General features: G+C 39.7%; 1 protein-coding gene across 2 annotated transcripts in view; it reads right to left on the bottom strand.

Moving 5' to 3' along the window:
* plcd1a (phospholipase C, delta 1a) overlaps positions 1-18,372 on the bottom strand; it is an 83,413-nt gene that overhangs the window by 13,904 nt on the left and 51,137 nt on the right. For both annotated transcript variants that reach the window (XM_034168925.1, XM_034168923.1), the window contains exons 3-8: positions 7,492-7,720; positions 6,576-6,705; positions 6,245-6,473; positions 5,037-5,238; positions 4,733-4,877; positions 4,494-4,646 (exon numbers count right to left, since the gene is read on the bottom strand). In XM_034168925.1, the coding sequence (XP_034024816.1) occupies positions 4,494-4,646; positions 4,733-4,877; positions 5,037-5,238; positions 6,245-6,473; positions 6,576-6,705; positions 7,492-7,720 (1,088 nt within the window). The remainder of the gene's footprint in view (positions 1-4,493; positions 4,647-4,732; positions 4,878-5,036; positions 5,239-6,244; positions 6,474-6,575; positions 6,706-7,491; positions 7,721-18,372) is intronic.

Below are 18,372 nucleotides of genomic sequence, written 5' to 3'. Positions count from 1 at the left end.
AGCCACCGAAGTAGAGCCACCAGGTGAGACATGATTGAAAAAGCATAAAACAATAAAGAGATCAGACAGGAGTGTCCATGGAGCATGATGTTTTCAGATGATACTGTGATCTGTAGTAGACAGCAGGTAGAGATGAGCCTGGCGAGATGGAGATATGCTCTGGAGAGAAGGGGAATGAAAGTCAGTAGGAGCAAGGCTGAATACATGTGTGTGAATGAAAGGGAGCCCAGTGGAATAGTGCGGTTATAAGGAGTAGAAGTGGTGAAAGTAGATGAGTGCAGGCAGGGTGGAGTGGGTGGAGAATGGTGGCAGGAGTGATTTGTGACAGAAGGATATCTGCAAGAGTGAAGGGGAACATTTACAAGACAGTAGTGAGTCCAGCTACAGTATGCTGCACAGCTTAGAGATGGTGGCAGACAGGAGGCAGAGCTGAAGTTGCTGCAGTTTTCTTTGGGAGTGATGAGGATGGGCAGGATTAGAAATAAACATATCAGAGGAACAGGCCAAGCAGGACGGTTTGGAGACAAAGTCAGGGAGGCAAGACTGGGATGTCAAATCGGGAGAAGGATGCTGAGGATGGAGCCACCAGGAAGGGAGAGAAGATGGAGGCCAAAGAGGAAGCTTATGGATATTGTGGAAGACATGCAGGTGGTTGGTGTGACAGAAGAAGATGTAGAGAACAGGGTGAGATGAAAATGGATGATCTGCTGTGGCACCTGTGGATTTATAACAGTATGACTTTTATACTCTTTCAGCACTGATGTTCTATGTACAACCCCTGGCAAAAAATTATGGAATCACCGGCCTCGGAGGATGTTCATTCAGTTGTTTAATTTTGTAGAAAAAAGCAGATCACAGGCATGACACAAAACTAAAGTCATTTCAAATGGCAACTTTCTGGCTTTAAGAAACACTATAAGAAATCAGGAAAAAAAATTGTGGCAGTCAGTAACGGTTACTTTTTTAGACCAAGCAGAGGGAAAAAATATGGAATCACTCAATTCTGAGGAAAAAATTATGGAATCATGAAAAACAAAAGAACGCTCCAACACATCACTAGTATTTTGTTGCACCACCTCTGGCTTTTATAACAGCTTGCAGTCTCTGAGGCATGGACTTAATGAGTGACAAACAGTACTCTTCATCAATCTGGCTCCAACTTTCTCTGATTGCTGTTGCCAGATCAGCTTTGCAGGTTGGAGCCTTGTCATGGACCATTTTCTTCAACTTCCACCAAAGATTTTCAATTGGATTAAAATCCGGACTATTTGCAGGCCATGACATTGACCCTATGTGTATTTTTGCAAGGAATGTTTTCACAGTTTTTGCTCTATGGCAAGATGCATTATTATCTTGAAAAATGATTTCATCATCTCCAAACATCCTTTCAATTGATGGGATAAGAAAAGTGTCCAAAATATCAACGTAAACTTGTGCATTTATTGATGATGTAATGACAGCCATCTCCCCAGTGCCTTTACCTGACATGCAGCCCGATATCATCAATGACTGTGGAAATTTACATGTTCTCTTCAGGCAGTCATTGTTGTGTGGGCCGCCAGAAGAGGAGGTACTGCTGGCCCACCACCAGTGGGCGCCCTGCCTGAAGTGCGGGCTTCAGGCACAAGAGGGCGCTGCCGCCACGGACACAGCCGGGGGTGACAGCTGTCACTCATTATCTCTTGACAGCGGTCACCCATCTACTCTACAGCATCTCACTCCATAAAGACCAGACGTCATCTCCACCTCGTTGCCGAGATATCGTACTTCTATGGAGGTAACTTTCTCTGCCTATATTAATTGAGTCTAAGAGCTATTGTTTTGCAGCTGTCAACCAGAGGACCGGTGTGGGTCGCGACTGTTTCGTCCTACGTCCGTCAGATAAGTGGTTAAACAGACGCTGCACGAGTGTGTGTTAGAGGTGGAGGTGGCATTCCCACCATTGTTGTTACGGGGTGTACACACACCCACACTTGACTGTCTTTGTTCTTCGCCAGCAGTACCAGATCCGACAGTCGGGGACGGTGATCACCTGGGAATTCGGGACTTGGCGGCTCCAGTATTCACCAGGTTCGGTGGCGGCGGAAATCGTGTGGTTCCGGCTCTTCTCAGAACAGACGTCTTCTATCCTCGAGCCTGCCCACACGTCACCTTTGTGGATTGACTGTTATCATATTCTGAGATTGTCTGTGTATTCGTTGTGCACCTTCACAACATTAAATTGTTACTTTTTGGCTCATCTATTGACCGTTCATTTGCGCCCCCTGTTGTGGGTCCGTGTCACTACACTTTCACAACAGTCATCTTTATAAATCTCATTGGAACGGCACCAAACAAAAGTTCCAGCATCATCACCTTGCCCAATGCAGATTCAAGATTCATCACTGAATATGACTTTCATCCAGTCATCCACAGTCCATGATTGCTTTTCCTTAGCCCATTGTAACCTTGTTTTTTTCTGTTTAGGTGTTAATGATGGCTTTCGTTTAGCTTTTCTGTATGTAAATCCCATTTCCTTTAGGCGGTTTCTTACAGTTCGGTCACAGACGTTGACTCCAGTTTCCAACCATTCGTTCCTCATTTGTTTTGTTGTGCATTTTCGATTTTTGAGACATATTGCTTTAAGTTTTCTGTCTTGACGCTTTGATGTCTTCCTTGGTCTACCAGTATGTTTGCCTTTAACAACCTTCCCATGTTGTTTGTGAAGCTGACTGTGAACAACCAACATCTTTTGCAACATTGTGTGATGATTTACCCTCTTTTAAGAGTTTGATAATCCTCTCCTTTGTTTCAATTGACATCTCTCGTGTTGGAGCCATGATTCATGTCAGTCCACTTGGTGCAACAGCTCTCCAAGGTGTGATCACTCCTTTTTAGATGCAGACTGACAAGCAGATCTGATTTGATGCAGGTGTTAGTTTTGGGGATGAAAATTTACAAGGTGATTCCATAATTTATTCCTCAGAATTGAGTGAGTCCATATTTTTTTCCTCTGCTTGGTCTAAAAAAGTAACCGTTACTGACTGCCATAATCTTTTTTCTTGATTTCTTATAGTGTTTCTTAAAGCCAGAAAGTTGCCATTTGAAATGACTTTAGTTTTGTGTCATGTCTGTGATCTGCTTTTTTTCTACAAAATTAAACAACTGAATGATCATCCTCCGAGGCCAGTGATTCCATAATTATTGCCAGGGGTTGTATTTGATGTGTTACATATGAAAATGATTTTGATACTGTTTCTTAGTGCAATATGGCTGTAGCATTATTTCTCTTTGTTCACATACATTGTATTGGCACAGCTTCAGAGGGTTCAGATCCAAAACTATTTGTAGTCATACAACGAGGATGGCTTTTATTTTTGGGAGGGTTGTTTGTTAACCTAATCATTTAGTACATACATGTGTTCTTCCTTATTTGAGAAGTTAGTTCCTCAATTACTTTTTACATTGTAAGTCTCACTGAAATCAGACTGTAGACCAGGTAGCTGAGTGGGATAAGGAGTTGGGCTACCTAGGTATGCTTAACACTGCCAAGAAGACCATACTACCTTCTTGTACAATGACACACTACCTGTGTCCATGGACAAGATACCTCATCTGTATTCTCTCAGTCCACCCAACTGACACTCAGCCACTTCCTCAGGTACACTCAGATTACTTCTTCAGCCAAGGCTGTAACCTGTGTTAGACTGGCAACCCATCCAGAAGGAGTTGTAGACTCTTGTCTGCTTCACACTACAAAATCTAAGGATTTTTTTTCATTTATATAGCACCAAATCACAACAAAGTTGCCTCAAGGTGCTTCACACAAGTAAGGTCTAACCTTACCAACCCCCAGAGCAAGCACACAGGCAACAGTGGTAAAGAAAAACTCCCTCTGAGGAAGAACCCTCAAGGAGACCAGACCCAAAGGGGTGACCCTCTGCTTGGACCATGCTACCGATAGAAATTAAAAAACAATTCACTAAACGAATATACAGGAAATGTTGCCGGTGCACAGGACAGGAGGGTTTCAGGAACAGATACCACACCCATCTCTGGATGGAGCCACACCTCAAACAGAGAGCAAAGAAAAGGATAAGGACTGGCCTATATAGGACTTACTTCTTGAACTCAGACATAGGTCTCTTTGTGTCAAAGTTACAGTTGCATGGATTGCCTAGCATGAGGAGTGTCACTTGCATTGTGGGGGAACATCAGCTACAAGATTTTTGCCATATGGCACGTTTCTCTGGGTGTGATCCAGAACGCTGGTGCCTTAGTGTTGAGGATCCCACTGGCTGGAGAAGAAAAAGGGGATGCCCATGTTTCACCTGGTTGTGGCAGTTAGAGGGTTTCTTTCGAGACATGGGGATGGATCAATTGTCTGCCTGGGTTGTTGCCATTCATGACCCAAGTTGGTTCCATAATCTGGTGGATGCTGTGATGCATGCCACCAGTGCACACTTCCCAAACCTGACTGGTCCCAACCTAAACTCAGTGGAATGGTCACTCACTTCAGGTGAGGGGAAATTGGTGGGCATGCTGTTTCCCAGAGGGCGTGTGAGCAAAGCACTGCCCAGAATGGAGATCATGTGATGTGCCATGAGCTTCTGCTGCGGCACGCTGCAGTGGTTCTCCAGTGACAGGATCACCGGGTACTCAGACGTCTGAGAAAGCACAGATAAAAAAGGGCTGCTCAGTGAAAGTGAAACTCAAAATCAGCATTGTATCCCACAGGTAGTATGTCACGTACTTTGAAGGCATACTCTTTGATGGCCTTGATGACATCTTTGAAGCGCAGTTGGGATGTGAGCGTGTGGCCGTGGTAAATAACAGGCTCACTGTCAGCACCATCCCAGCAATCCAGTTCTACGCACCGACAACTCTTCATCAGAGCTCTGCAATTAAGAAGGTGTTTCATAGCTGTCAGCACACCACACTGATTAGTCAACCAAACTCACAGTTGAAATGCTTTTTACGCAACACCAGTTAGTTACGAAGGGTAAAGCTTGCTCAGTTCTCTTCCATCAATAGGAAGGTTGTTGCGTTGCACTTACCGTATGTAGGCCTCCGTGCTGCTGGGCCCTTTGAGTTGGTCTCCCGTCAGGTAGGTGTTGTGTGAGGAGGAGATGTAGTAATGGTTGAGGGGCTGGCTCATGTCCTGATACACATTCTTGTGAGCTGGGTTGAAAATTGAGCCCTCCTCCTGGTGCATGTATATCAGGAAGCCGTCTTTGGTCATATGCTTCTTCTGCTTTGCTGAGAGGATGAACAAATGACACGCCGGAGTGATGACAATGAGGTATGTGCAAGGAAAACTACAATGGCAAACTATGAGAAACCAATATTGTAAGAGAAACTTAAAGGAGTTCAAGTACCTTGGGGTCTTGTTCATGAGTGAGGGGACAATGGAGCGTGAGATTGGCCGGAGAATTGGCACAGCAGGGGTGGTGTTGCATTCACTCTACTGTACTGCTGTGATGAAAAAGGAGCTGAGCCAAAAGGCGAAGCTCTCGATCTACTAGTTAATCTTCGTTCCTACTCTCACCTGTGGTCATGAGGGTTGGGTCATTACCGAAAGAATTAGATTGTGTGTACAAGCAGCTGAAATGGGTTTCCTTATAAGGGTGGATGGTGTCTCCCTCAGAGATAAGGTGAGAAGCTCAGTCATCTGTGGGGAGCTTTGAGTAGAGCCGCTGCTGCTTTGTGTTGAAAGGAGCCAGCTGAGGTGGTTCAGGCATCTGGTAAGGATGCCTCCTGGTGTATTCCAGGTATTCCAGGCATGTCCATCTGGGAGGAGACCCTGGGGAAGACCCAGGAGTAGGTGGAGAGATTATATCTCCACACTGGCCTGGGAACGCCTCAGGATCCCCCAGTCAGAGGTGGTCAATGTGTCCTAGGAAAGGGAAGTCTGGGGTCCCCTGCTGGAGCTGTTGCCCCTGTGACAGCGGTTGTAGATGAGTGATGATTTTTGTTATTTTGTAGCCAAAAATGCCCCTTAGATGCTGCGCTGACAAATGTTACAAATTAATTAAAATCATCGGCGTGGCAATGCATACTCTGCATACCCAAAAAACAATGTACTGCAAGAGTTTGACAACCATTTCTTGATACCAGAGAAATGGAAACAGTGACATCAATACAGTCCATGTTTGAGCTTAATCGGTACCACTTAAAGGGACTAAACAACACTTGCACCCTTTGACGCTGTATATTCCCACAGCATTAAATGATTCCTAATGTTGTTTCATGGCATACTGCATACCTGTTTCATCTGGTTCGTACTTTTCGATCAGCCTGACGGCGTTGTCCATGGACACCTGCTCCCTCTGCTCACTGGCCAGGAAGCTCAGCAGGTCTCGTGCACTCATCTGACCATTTGTTTGAGCGTACTTCCCAAAGATCACATCAATCTCCTCCCGAGAAGTCAGCAGCTCATAGAAATATTTGATCTCTGAGTCTTCAAGGTAGCCTGAACGGGACGTGTCACATGTCTGTGGAACATGAGTGAGTAATCAGTCGGGAATCCTACGCTTTAAGTTGGAACGTCCACTGGGAAATTATTCATTAAGAAGATATGTGTCAAAGGGACTCACTTTGAAAAGTTCCTCTGCATAGGTGTTGTCCACGTCAATGTTTATCTGTCTTAAAAAGTGCTTCACCTCCTTCAGACTCATCCTGTTGTCAGCGTTCTTGTCTGCTTTACGCATGCAGCTGAAGATCCAGCTTAGATTGGTATGTAAGGATTTGATTTTGGCTTTTTCTTGCTCAGTACACAACCCAAGTACACTGTTGAAAATAAGTTAACAAAACTCAGTAAAAAAAAAAAAAAAAAAAAAAAAAAAAAAAGTAAATACCTTTTTAGAACGGCATGTAAATTTTAAGGGATAATGTTGTTGCAATTTGTTGGAGGAAAAAAAACATTTTAAACCCTCAAATACAATGACGTTTTTGATAAATTAACACACTCATGCTGTATTTACAGTAATTATTTCTGCAGAATGAGTCACCACAGGAGGATTGGCATGGGGCCCACATCTGATCCTCTAACACATGTCCAACTGTATAAGGTCAAAGGGCCTCGGACAGCAGCCTTGAAACTGAGATATTTTATTTTGGAAGTAGAACAATTCCTGTTTGTGCCACTGTGCTGTCACACAATAAGAACTACTCTACTCATGTCTTTTTAGAATTGAGTAGGCTATATATCAATAGGATAAAACAGATTCTACAGATCATTACATTTACAGACTAGCTCACACAATGTGACAGAATGACGGCACATGCAGTTAATGTCCTTGCTTCCCAAGCAAAATACCCCTGGCGCAAGTCAGTCTTTAACCATTAAACATGTATTGATTTTTTGCAAATTACAGCTGTTACATACTGTGAAACATGCATTGTTTTCTGTAAAGGTATTTTTTGACAGTAATATTCTGGCAACAAGTCCCAGGTCTTACATGTATTAAAACAACTTAAACATAAAAATTATCAGCACATTCCTCAGGATACTGCTCTCTCTTTTGATTGTGGCTCAGGTTATTCAAATTGCTGATGATCTTCTCCAGACCACTGACCCACTGTTTTGCCTCTGTTCCATTGGCCGCCATCAGGTCGAGGTTCTTCTTGCGATCCTTGAAGAAGATGGAAAAGCAGCGATCTTCAACAGTTGAGTCGGTGTGTTTGTTAAGGCCTTCAGACTGACGGCCTTTTCGTACTGAATCAATGTCTTCAATGGGAACTGTATGGAGAGATAGAAGGCTTTCTTAAAAAAGAAGGCATTCAGTTTCTCAAAGGTGGCAACATAAAACTACAGCTCGTGTTCCTCAACCTGACCAACCAAGGGGTGGGTGTGTAAGCTTATACAACTCTGTGGCAATATTCAAATCTTTAAATTAGAGCTAAAGACGGGCTTTTATGAGAAAAATATTTTCATGGTTGAACATTAAATTTTGAAATCACACTGTGTAAAAATCTAATACCATCAATTCCCATCTGCATCTAAAGAAGTGCACAGGCACAAGGTATACTTTTGTGTAAAATATGTATTTATTAATAAAGGCAAGATTGATTTAGTTTGATGATGTGTTGAGGAAGGATGCAGGGTATTTAAGGAGAAGGATGCTGAGGATGGAGCCATCAAGAAGGAGAAGAAGAGGGTGGTCACGCAGGATGTTTATGGATGTGTTGAGGGAACTGAAGGTGGTTGGATGATGCAGAGGACAGGATGAGATGGACACAGATGATCTGCTGTGGTAGTGAAACTGAACAGGAGCAGCCGAAAGAGGAATTTGTTAATGTATTAATTCTGTCTTAACCCTCTGGGGTCCGAGGGCATTTTTTTGGACAGTTTACTCGCCTGGCATAAATGTTTTATTATTGCTGTTAACAGCTCTCCCTGCATCCCACAATCAAGTTTTATGTCTCTTTTTTTTCAGGACAACCTGTACTTTCAAAATATATATGTTATAATTGTGTTTTATAAGTGTAATACAGGTTTACAATCAGAAATAAGAAAAGTAAAGCGGAAAATAATTTTCCACACACATTTATTCAAAACACACAGCAAACTATAATAAACAACTGTTTTGACACTTTATAAAGGTAATTTGGGCTCTTGTGTGAAAGACTGTACAACAAAAAGGTTCAAACAATAAACACAAATGCACATTTTGAACAATATATACAAAATGGTCTATGTGTTTTGTTCATCTCAAAGCAATTTCTGTCTGCTATTACACAAAGGTCACATCACAAACTTCTACTATGAAGTTGACTGTGTTTGTTCTCTCCTGCTCTGAAAGCAACATTCACACTTTGAGGCTCATTCAGTTTGAGGAGTGGCCCCTCCCCCCTCGCTCCATTGATATGGTAAACAGTGCTTTACGCTGGCGTGAGAGAGCTTGCCACAGGCTTATCCAGTAACATTCACAGGAAAACTAGTCGAGCAATCCTGATACTCACACACTGTTTGAGCATGTGAAATTGTATGAGAGGCTCTCCGTCTGCTCCGTCTGCTCACTTTCACTTTCGTTGTGCGTAATGATGCAGGACGCATTGGAGCAGCCAGGGGGCTATTCAAACAGGTCAACTAGTAACACATCACTCCTAAAAACAATCTTTGGTGTGTCACGTGAGATGAATCTGCCCTACGATTGGATTTTGGAAAACCATGTGATGGTGAACCAGTTCCGATTGGACACTCACATTGCTCACGTCATCACACAGCTTCTATGAGGAGTACAAAGATGGTGGATGGTGGCTCGAAAGTCTGCGGAGTTAACTTTTCAGCAAAAAAGTAAGTTTCTATCTCATATCATTAAAAAGTTATTTATAATTTAGTAAAGCTTGGTCTCAGCTGTCGTATAGGAAGGCGTCAGCCCCAGAGGGTTAATTGTGTACTGCAATACATCATAATTCATGAATGATATTTGTCTTTGTTTCACTGTGTTTTCATTATGTAGTGATTTCTATACATTATAATAATGACATTACATTGTAGTGTTTGTATAGAGTCAACACACAGTTCATAAAGTGCTGTGCAAAAGTTCTAGGCATTTTACACTTTATGAAGTGTAAAATGTTCTAATATTCAAAGAAATGTGATTTTTTTTTAAAGTTGTTTTCATGAAATAAACTAATTAAATATCACATAAATCTAACTAGAGCAACACACTCGTAAAGCACAAACCTCCGACAACACTAGTTTCCAATTCCACAAATTTTTTCCTTGGAAAAAGTCCTGCTAGAAAGGGCTTTTCACCAGCTAATTTAGATGTGATCAATTGTCTGGAGTATGTATTTTGTTCATGTACTTGAATCAAAGTTTCTTGTGATATTGTCAGTTGTTTTTGTGTGTGTGTTTTGTTGTTGTTTTCTGGATTCTTTTTCAGATAATTTTCAGAGAACATTGGTTATTTCTACAATGCAAAAAGAAATGTCATTGCTTTTTGGCACTTGATTTCTGACTGATAACTGGAAGATAGACAAACAGGCATAAAATTCGAATCTCCATCCAATTTTGGTGGTGTAGTTAATCCATAACAGATAAATAAGAGGGATTGAGGCACTTGGATGAAGATATAATGCAAAATGTACACCAAATGGGCTTTTCAATATTAAATTCAATTGTCTACAAAACCCACAATTTGTGTCAGATCCAGATCAAACCTTGCCAACCTTGTCAGTTGAGTGCCAGTCTGCACCTCACTTTCTACAATAAATGAGGTTTTCAATGTTAAAATTAAATGCCCACAAAATCTGTAGTCTGGATCAGATCCGGATCAAACTTTGTCAGTCAATAAAGGATAGCATCCTACACAATGCAATATGAAATAATGAAATATGTCAAATATGAAATTCAATCTTTTTTGAGAGTTATGAATTTTTGAAATGTGTTCAGTGTTAAAGGATAGGGATTTTTCCAAGATTTTTCCTGGCTTTGACCTTGAAAATTGTATCAGTTCTTGTCTATCAGGCTATAAATCCTCTGTTAAAAAAAAAAAAAAAAGTCATAATGATACATGGAAAATTGTAGGTTTCAGTCATTTAACAAACAAACAGAGGCGAAATTATTAAATAAATTAACAACTTAAAACTAATGTGAACTAAGCCTCCTATTACATAACACAAAACAGTGATCACTCAATATAAATTGATTGTAAAGACCAGATTAAATACATAATTTACTTCTAATGTGCATTTCTGGACTATTTAAAACAAAATGTATTTTATCACCAAACAAAAAGGTGAAAAGTGGGTACATGAGATATTGAGCAGCTTTTAAAGTTATTTTTCGAAGGTATGCTGATGTCATATTAAATGTCCCATTCAGCTCACCTCATAATGCAATGTTCACATTACTTTATTGAAAGGATCTTTTTTTCTTGTTTGAAGACTACAAATTTAATATTTTAGAAGAGTTGAATTGTTCACATTTTTTTTACATCATCACCAACTTAGTTTCCTCAAATTGTAATGCTTTGTCAAAGTCTTTGGTTTTCTAGTTTGCATATGCAATGAAATTTTCAGCGTCTGTATTGTGCTTTCAACATAGAAAGAAATGCACCTATAGTGTAACGTGAAGCTGAGCTGAAAATAAATAAATAAATGAGATTTCAAGATTAGAACATGTTTAAACTACACATTACATGACCCAGGGTCAGAGTGTGAGCATCACAAAGAGCTGGTATAGCGCCTTTATTACAACCATAAATAGTATGAACCTAACATCTGGGTACAGCCACCAGTTATCTGCCATTAACTGTTGGCCCCTGGAAAGAAAACACGAGAATCTTTCCAAAGACAAGACGATATCGGGCGACAGCGGAGTTTTTCTCTCGACAGCCGAAAAATGTTTTTACATGTTATCAACAGGAAGATGTTAGTTCCTGTGTTGTAGCTCAATGTAATCATAAGTCCACATAAAAAACAACAATAACAACAAAAAAGACAAGGCTTCCAAGAAACAAGGGTGAGATAAAAGTGAGATCTATAATCTCCACAGAAATATATCCAAAGGCACAGAAATGATTTCAAAGCTTAACCTAAAAATAAATAAACAGAAAATTAAAGAATTAAAAAGAGAACAGTGTGAAATTATTATTATTATGTAAAAATAAAACAGTTTGAATTCTTATTTATTTGCATTTAGTTTTTTAATTTTGTTAATAGAGTTACTAAAGGTGGTCAGTAAGAGCTGTCATTACTTAAAGCTGTACGACCTTTCAAACTTCACAAAACTGACATCCAACCATTATACTTTTGAATTGTGTTGCAAAATTCAAGCTCTTTTTAATAAAGAGAATATATGTAACTGGGGGAAATTTCATTAGGAATACTTTATTTTCCTTTTAACACTGTCTGCAGGAGGAAGTGTGTGTGAGGACGCATATGGTTTTCAAATTACAGGAATGACCTTTGACTTTGCGTGATGCATGTACACAGGGTGTGCATGCTAACATCTGTAAGATGTCTTGTAAATTGCTTCAAAGGTGTTATCTGGTTACAAAAACAGCATTTTTAGATTTAGAAGTGTTTATTTCTCGCTAATTTTTACAAAATATATAACATATTAGATTTATACAGAAATAAGCTGTTTTGGAGCGTTTTACACTATGTTGGACTATTTTGTTTAGACAAACAGTCAGCTGACGTCGCCGTGGCTCTCTACTCTGATTGGCTGTCGCCATGTGCTTCCCAGCATCCCTCTCACAAGTCAGGGGAAGCCCCCATGTGATCTATAACATCACTATGGTTGCTATCATAGAGTGTATGGGTTGCTACTGAATGTAGTTCATGGACGTTTGTTCATTTTTATTTTATCCTTCAGGGTAACCATCAATTAATTTTTTCCAGACACCGTGAATTTTGATCATATTAACAATGTCATATTATGAACCCTCTATTTAAAGGCTAATAAATAAAATGATAGTGGTGCCAAAAAAATCTTTTTCATGACTTAAATCTTAAAAACCCCAAAGGGTGTACAGTTTTGATAATCAAACCACCATGTGGATACTTCATACAAAGTTTACTTTTGGGTTTCATTACCAATTTTTTAGTACAGTCAAACAGCCTTGTTTGGGCACATTTAAAAATAAAAGTAGCATTTTTGTATTCCACTAAAAGGATAAAGCTGGCTTTCATAAAGGGCCGTTGAAGGTCCTAGACTGGATTCAGACTGATGGAATGCAGAAAATCATATGCACACATTCGTTGAAGAGGGGCACCCCACCCCCACCCCCACCCCACTTTCTACAATTAAAATGTCCAACAAGTAGTAAATACAAAAGAAGAGCAATGATCTATAGCCATCTTTGATGTTCTAGGCATTTCCTTTCTTGTCATTGGACCTCAAAGGTTAAACATTTGAGTTTCTTGTACACTTTGATGTCAGATGAGTTGTCTTCTTTGGCAAACCAAATACATTCCATTAGTCCGGCGGCTAAGGGACAAATTTTAGGGGAATCATGCACTTTTATACAAAAGCGCCAAAACTTTATCAGAGGTACTTTATAGTGTCCTGAAGTATATAAGATCGGGAGACATTGAATCCATAAACGTGTACTCTAAAAACTTGGGTTTAAGAGAATAACCATTTTCAGCCTTCTACAGCATATAATTCCTGACAAACTCTTATCCAAATGTCTTTTTAAGTTCATAATATAAACTTGAAGGTTATAAAAAATGTATTAAGGCTAAGTAGGGATGCTTCGAATGTACTTCAGTGTGCCTACACTCTTAGAAAATGCGTTAATCTAGGGAAAGTGACTAAATATTGTCTAACTCATTGTGAATATCAATATACCTATGCAATATAGCTGTTTGTGAGCATAGGGCAAAGGAAAGATGCTACTCATGCACTCTAACATATTTACACTCTGAAATAACAATAGTGTTTGAACGGAAAGAAATGCTTTTTATTAATTACAAGAAATCAATTTTGTTTTTATGGCCATAACCATTTAGTTTACAATTTAAAACACTCAGTTTACCTTATGCTATATCTTCCATAACATAAAATCATGACTCTGTATTTAATTTACTTAAAGTGACTGAAAGCTGTTTACATGCATAGAAAAAGAAAGTATGCTACAAATGCACTTAAACATAGTTTACACTCTTAAAAAATAATGGTAAATTAATGTTACAATTTAAGAACACTGTAGTTCTATAACAGTTACTTCTATAACTTAGATTCTGCATGACTATTTATGTTCAAATCCAGTAACACAAAAACTGTAGCACACTACTAGAAAGAGTACACATTTAAACATTTCTCATTATGGTTAATTCCAAACCATATCAAAATACACAACTAGTATAAAGAAACTAGACATGCCCATCTTTCACTCCTGGTAGCATGCACCCCGACATACACACAGTTCTGTGCAAGAGAGGCTCATTGTTGTGCATTTGTATGGTTTCTTGCATTGTTTTTTACAGGAACATCGGATGAGTTCTTTGCAATGCTTTGATGCCTCTGGCTTATCAGTCCAATGTGGCTTCCAGCCATCCTCATCTTGCACCCAGCCCCAACCAGAAGGACTAGGAAGTACTGGCGAAAGAACTGGTTGCAGAAGCCATTCTCTACAGCTTAACAATGTCCAATCTTGATCACTGGCCCCCTACATAATAACCATATGATCGTATTGTCATATGAATAGCAAAATATACACTGTATTATAACCATGCAAACACCCTTTTAAAAAAAAGCAGGATACACGGCTAAAATCAAATGTCTCCCGCTTTGACATGACTTAATATAACCTAAAGAGACCCTGGACAAAGTTTGGCGCTTTTGTAAAAAAAAGTGCAAGATTCTATCCCTTAACTGCTGGACTACATGGTGATTTGTTCTAATAGTTTGATGAAAACTGCAGACAGTGGTACTCAAGAGCAACACATGGGCCTAAAAAAAATGACCATGATCAACATTTGTAGGATTATTTGCCTCTATTAAAATTGATTTTTCAAAGCTCCCCCGCCAAAAAAAGTAAAAGTAAATAAAAATCCCCACATATCAACCCACATCAAATCAGACAGCCATATTAGATGCCACATAGCTTCATTTGCCTATATGTTGGGGGGCCAGCTTCATTGTCCCCCAGCTTAACGTACGGAAGAGCACTCACAACCACAGGCAATGGAATCACACTCAATGGCAACAGTCTTTTATAACAAAACTCAACAAAGACTACAGGCTTAGCTAAGGGGCCATATGTTGTGCTTGGGTTACAATCACAATGTCTCTTCCCGTGAAGGGAAACAGTTTAACGGAAACCATTATTCTTGTGAGAGACACCAGCTGACTCCAAAGGACAGGCTGCTTGAGCAGAAAAACACTGTGGTGGAGGTGATGCAGCAAAACAACACATCTGGCTCAATCGTACACACAAAACTGAGTTCTGGATGGAAGAAATACTGTGAAGTTGCTCAACTGAAAGAGTATGGAAGTGTGGAATCATGTGTCCTGAAGCTGTGTAGTACTTTTGGACCCGTTTCAAAGAATCCCATCTGGACAAACGGCCCACAAAGTCCAAGTCATGTCATCCGTGTTCTGCAGCATTGCTGGAATACCAGATGTTATTTCTCACAAAGGGATGATTGTGGCGCTCCTCCAGAGTTCATAAAACTCTCTTCTTCAAAGGGACAATGTGCACCACTGAAGATGATGTTTGGCCACTGAGGTTCAGGGTTAATTACTAAGATCCAACAAGTCTGCTTGAAAAAATAAGCCTTAGATGAATCTTGAGGCCAATTTTTTAAGGTCATAAACATGTACAACATCTTATTTTATCTATATTTTACAGTAAACTATGGTTTAAAATATATTAAACATCTCCAAAGTCCTACAATTCTATAGTCGTGCATGTCGGAGTGCCCTATTCTCAGCAAAATTTAAGCCTGAAAGGAGCTAATTTTGAGTTCTTCCTTCCAGAATTATCCAAACTACATTTTTTTTGTTTGTTTGTTTTTTTGCTGTTTGCATGTCTGGTATTTATATTGTGTATTTGTATGTATATTTGCAAACTGTTTTTTTATTTTCACATTTGATACTCTGTGTGGTTCTTACCGTGTATGCTGCTGGAACCTCAATTTACCTGAGGGAGTCTTCCCAAGGGATCAACAAAATCCTATCTAATCTAATCTAATCTGTTGAACCACTTTCAGAAGCATTAGCACAGTGACAATGTTCATGTAGCAGTGCCTGGCTAATGTTCTTTAAAAAAATAGTTTCAGTGTTTGTTTACTGTTACTTTCACATAGGTTAGCTCCAAAGGTGTCATCATAGCCGGCGCCACAAGGGGGCGTTTGGGGGCAATGCCCCCTCACGTCATCAACCGATGTTAGAGTTAACAAAATAATAAAAAAGAAAGAAAAAGAAATACTGGAAAATATAGCAAAATATTAGTTATTCAATAATATCATGTATTTAACAAATAAACCCAATTAATTAACTAAAGTAATTAATTTAAACAAATTAAAACAAACGGATACGGCGTGTGTCTGTGTTCAAGGGATTTGATAGGTTGAGGGTTGCGCTTGTCAGTGCGGCAGAGGGCGGTGCGTTTCCAACGCGTCGTGACGTCAGACGCGTCACTTCGGAAGCAGCAAGGGGGCAGAGATTGCTACGTCACACTCTGGCTGTTTCCACAATCTGAATGAAGTTCAGCGATCGCCGTCTTGAACTTCGGTCGCCTGAACCACAAAAAAACCTTTAAAAAAACAGCAGTAGAACGATTCTCCCATCACCCTGCTGGGAGAAGCTTTTTTCAGCTACTTTTCGGAGTGACGCCGACCGAGGGAGGACCGACGACTTGGTGGGATATCGATCGAACCGCGACAGCGGGCCGACCCGCACGGAGAAGTCGGCCTTCAGGCATCATCACTGGGCAGAGCGATCCAGGCCGTCAAGGTGATGGAGCAAACCCACTCAGTCTGAAATCTCCCACTTTTTGGATATATGCGAAGTCCCAGTTTGCCCAACGGAGTTTAGTTCTGCAGCTTTACTGAGGTGAGAATAATGTAAAAATAAAATGTGACATTTACTGAACTATGAAGGTTTAATGTTCGGCTAACGTTAGCGTAGCCTTTTAGCACAGTTGATCTGAGTGAACACTTTAATTTGTAAATGGTTCAGTCTTTTTTATTTTTACCAAATAAAGCTACAGCTTTTTTCAGACACCACAAAAGCTCAACTTTAAATAACTTATCTTTTCGGGCGTTTTTTCCATCGTTTTTTGCCGTTTTTCCCCCTTTTTTTTTATGTATAAACTGTTTAGTGTTTCTTTATATTTAAAGAAATATTTTTATTTGTCCCAATCAGGAACATTTGCTGTGCAGACAACAAAACTTCCATTGATGAGCTGAACACCGCGAAGTCCAGTAGAAAGAAAACAGAAAAGGTTTTCAGCAAAACCACCAGAGTTAAAAACTGCAGAAGAGACTTTCATCTGGTCCAGAGAATCCAGCAGAACACCTGCTTCTAAATAAAAGGCTCTTTGAACAGCAACTATTTTATTATTTTTAAAAAAGCTGTTTCATTTTATATTTTAACAATAAATGAACGGATCATTAAAAATGTCCACAAATCAAAGTCCAAAGACATTTGCACAAGTAGAAGCTCTCCACTTATTGTGCTCAAATTCATATTTTAGAAATGACTCTGTCCTGATAACATTAAAGGCAATTACATATTTTGACGAAATTACAAGTTTAAATGACTATAAAAAAATTCATCATGAGGTTTATGTCACAGAAATCCTACTTTACAATCACACTGCAGTCATTGTTAAATTATTTCCTTTTGCATTTATAATAAACATTTGTATTTATTTAGTGTTTGTTTTTCTGGTTGAAATGAGATATAAATAATCTACCAGACTTAAAAAAAAAAATACAAGTTTCCATGTTATTTTATTTGTCTAAAAATAAATGTCTGAGGTTCCTTATGTTAAACAAGAAATTATCTAATATGAAGTAACAGGTGGTTTTAATTTACAGATGAAAGGTTTCTAAAGAACCATTTATTGATTTATGTAGCTATTTTAATTACAAGTGTTCTAAACTTTTTTTTAACAGTAATCAGAAATTTTGAGGTAACAAACAACAAAAAACATTTCCAATGATTTTTCTTCAGAAAACCGCTCTCTAAATGAGCAGTTCTGTCACACGTTAATGTTTTGTACAGATCAGTGGTTTCTGCACCAATCTGATTGGTCCGATCCATTTTGTACAGATCAGTGGTTTCTGCACCAATTGGATTGGTCCGATCCATTTTGTACAGATCAGTGGTTTCTGCACCAATCGGATTGGTCCAATCAATTTTGTACAGATCAGTGGTTTCTGCCACGAGCCTTCCGTGTTTTGGCCCGACGCGTCGTTCCTATTGGACAACATGAAGGTACGTCACAGCTCAGAGTGTCGAAAGTTGGCGCACCTCATCTCGACAGAACACCGGCTCTGTGTGGTATGCAGGAGATCACTTGACCGAGGGTCTATACGTTCAAATAATAATTAAAAAATACTGTCATCACTCTTTACTCTTACTCAGTCAGTCTCTTACAGTGGTGTAGCCTAAATACACGAGCTTTCCAGGAGCGCACCCAATTCATTACGCACGCGCAGAGGCACATCTCCTCTGGTGCGCACTTTTTTTTGGGGGGGGGGGCCCGCCCCCTGTGATAAACTCATCGCCCATTAATATATTTTTTTTCTGGCACCGGGACTGGATGTCATCATGGAGAAGCATGAAAATTTCAGGAAAATGACACTCCCACAGCTGAAAAAATGTCCTGCTGTACAGTGGAAAATCAAGTGGTGCAAAAAAAACAAGTACTGCATCCCCTACTGTGGTACATAAGTACCTATAGGTGGTAGAGAGAATGA

The sequence above is a fragment of the Thalassophryne amazonica genome, chromosome 1 (genome assembly GCF_902500255.1).
Source record: "Thalassophryne amazonica chromosome 1, fThaAma1.1, whole genome shotgun sequence".
In the NCBI taxonomy this organism is placed as follows: Eukaryota; Metazoa; Chordata; class Actinopteri; order Batrachoidiformes; family Batrachoididae; genus Thalassophryne; species Thalassophryne amazonica.
The sequence above is the reverse complement of the archived record's forward strand: the minus strand, read 5'-3'. Positions and strand labels throughout refer to the sequence as shown.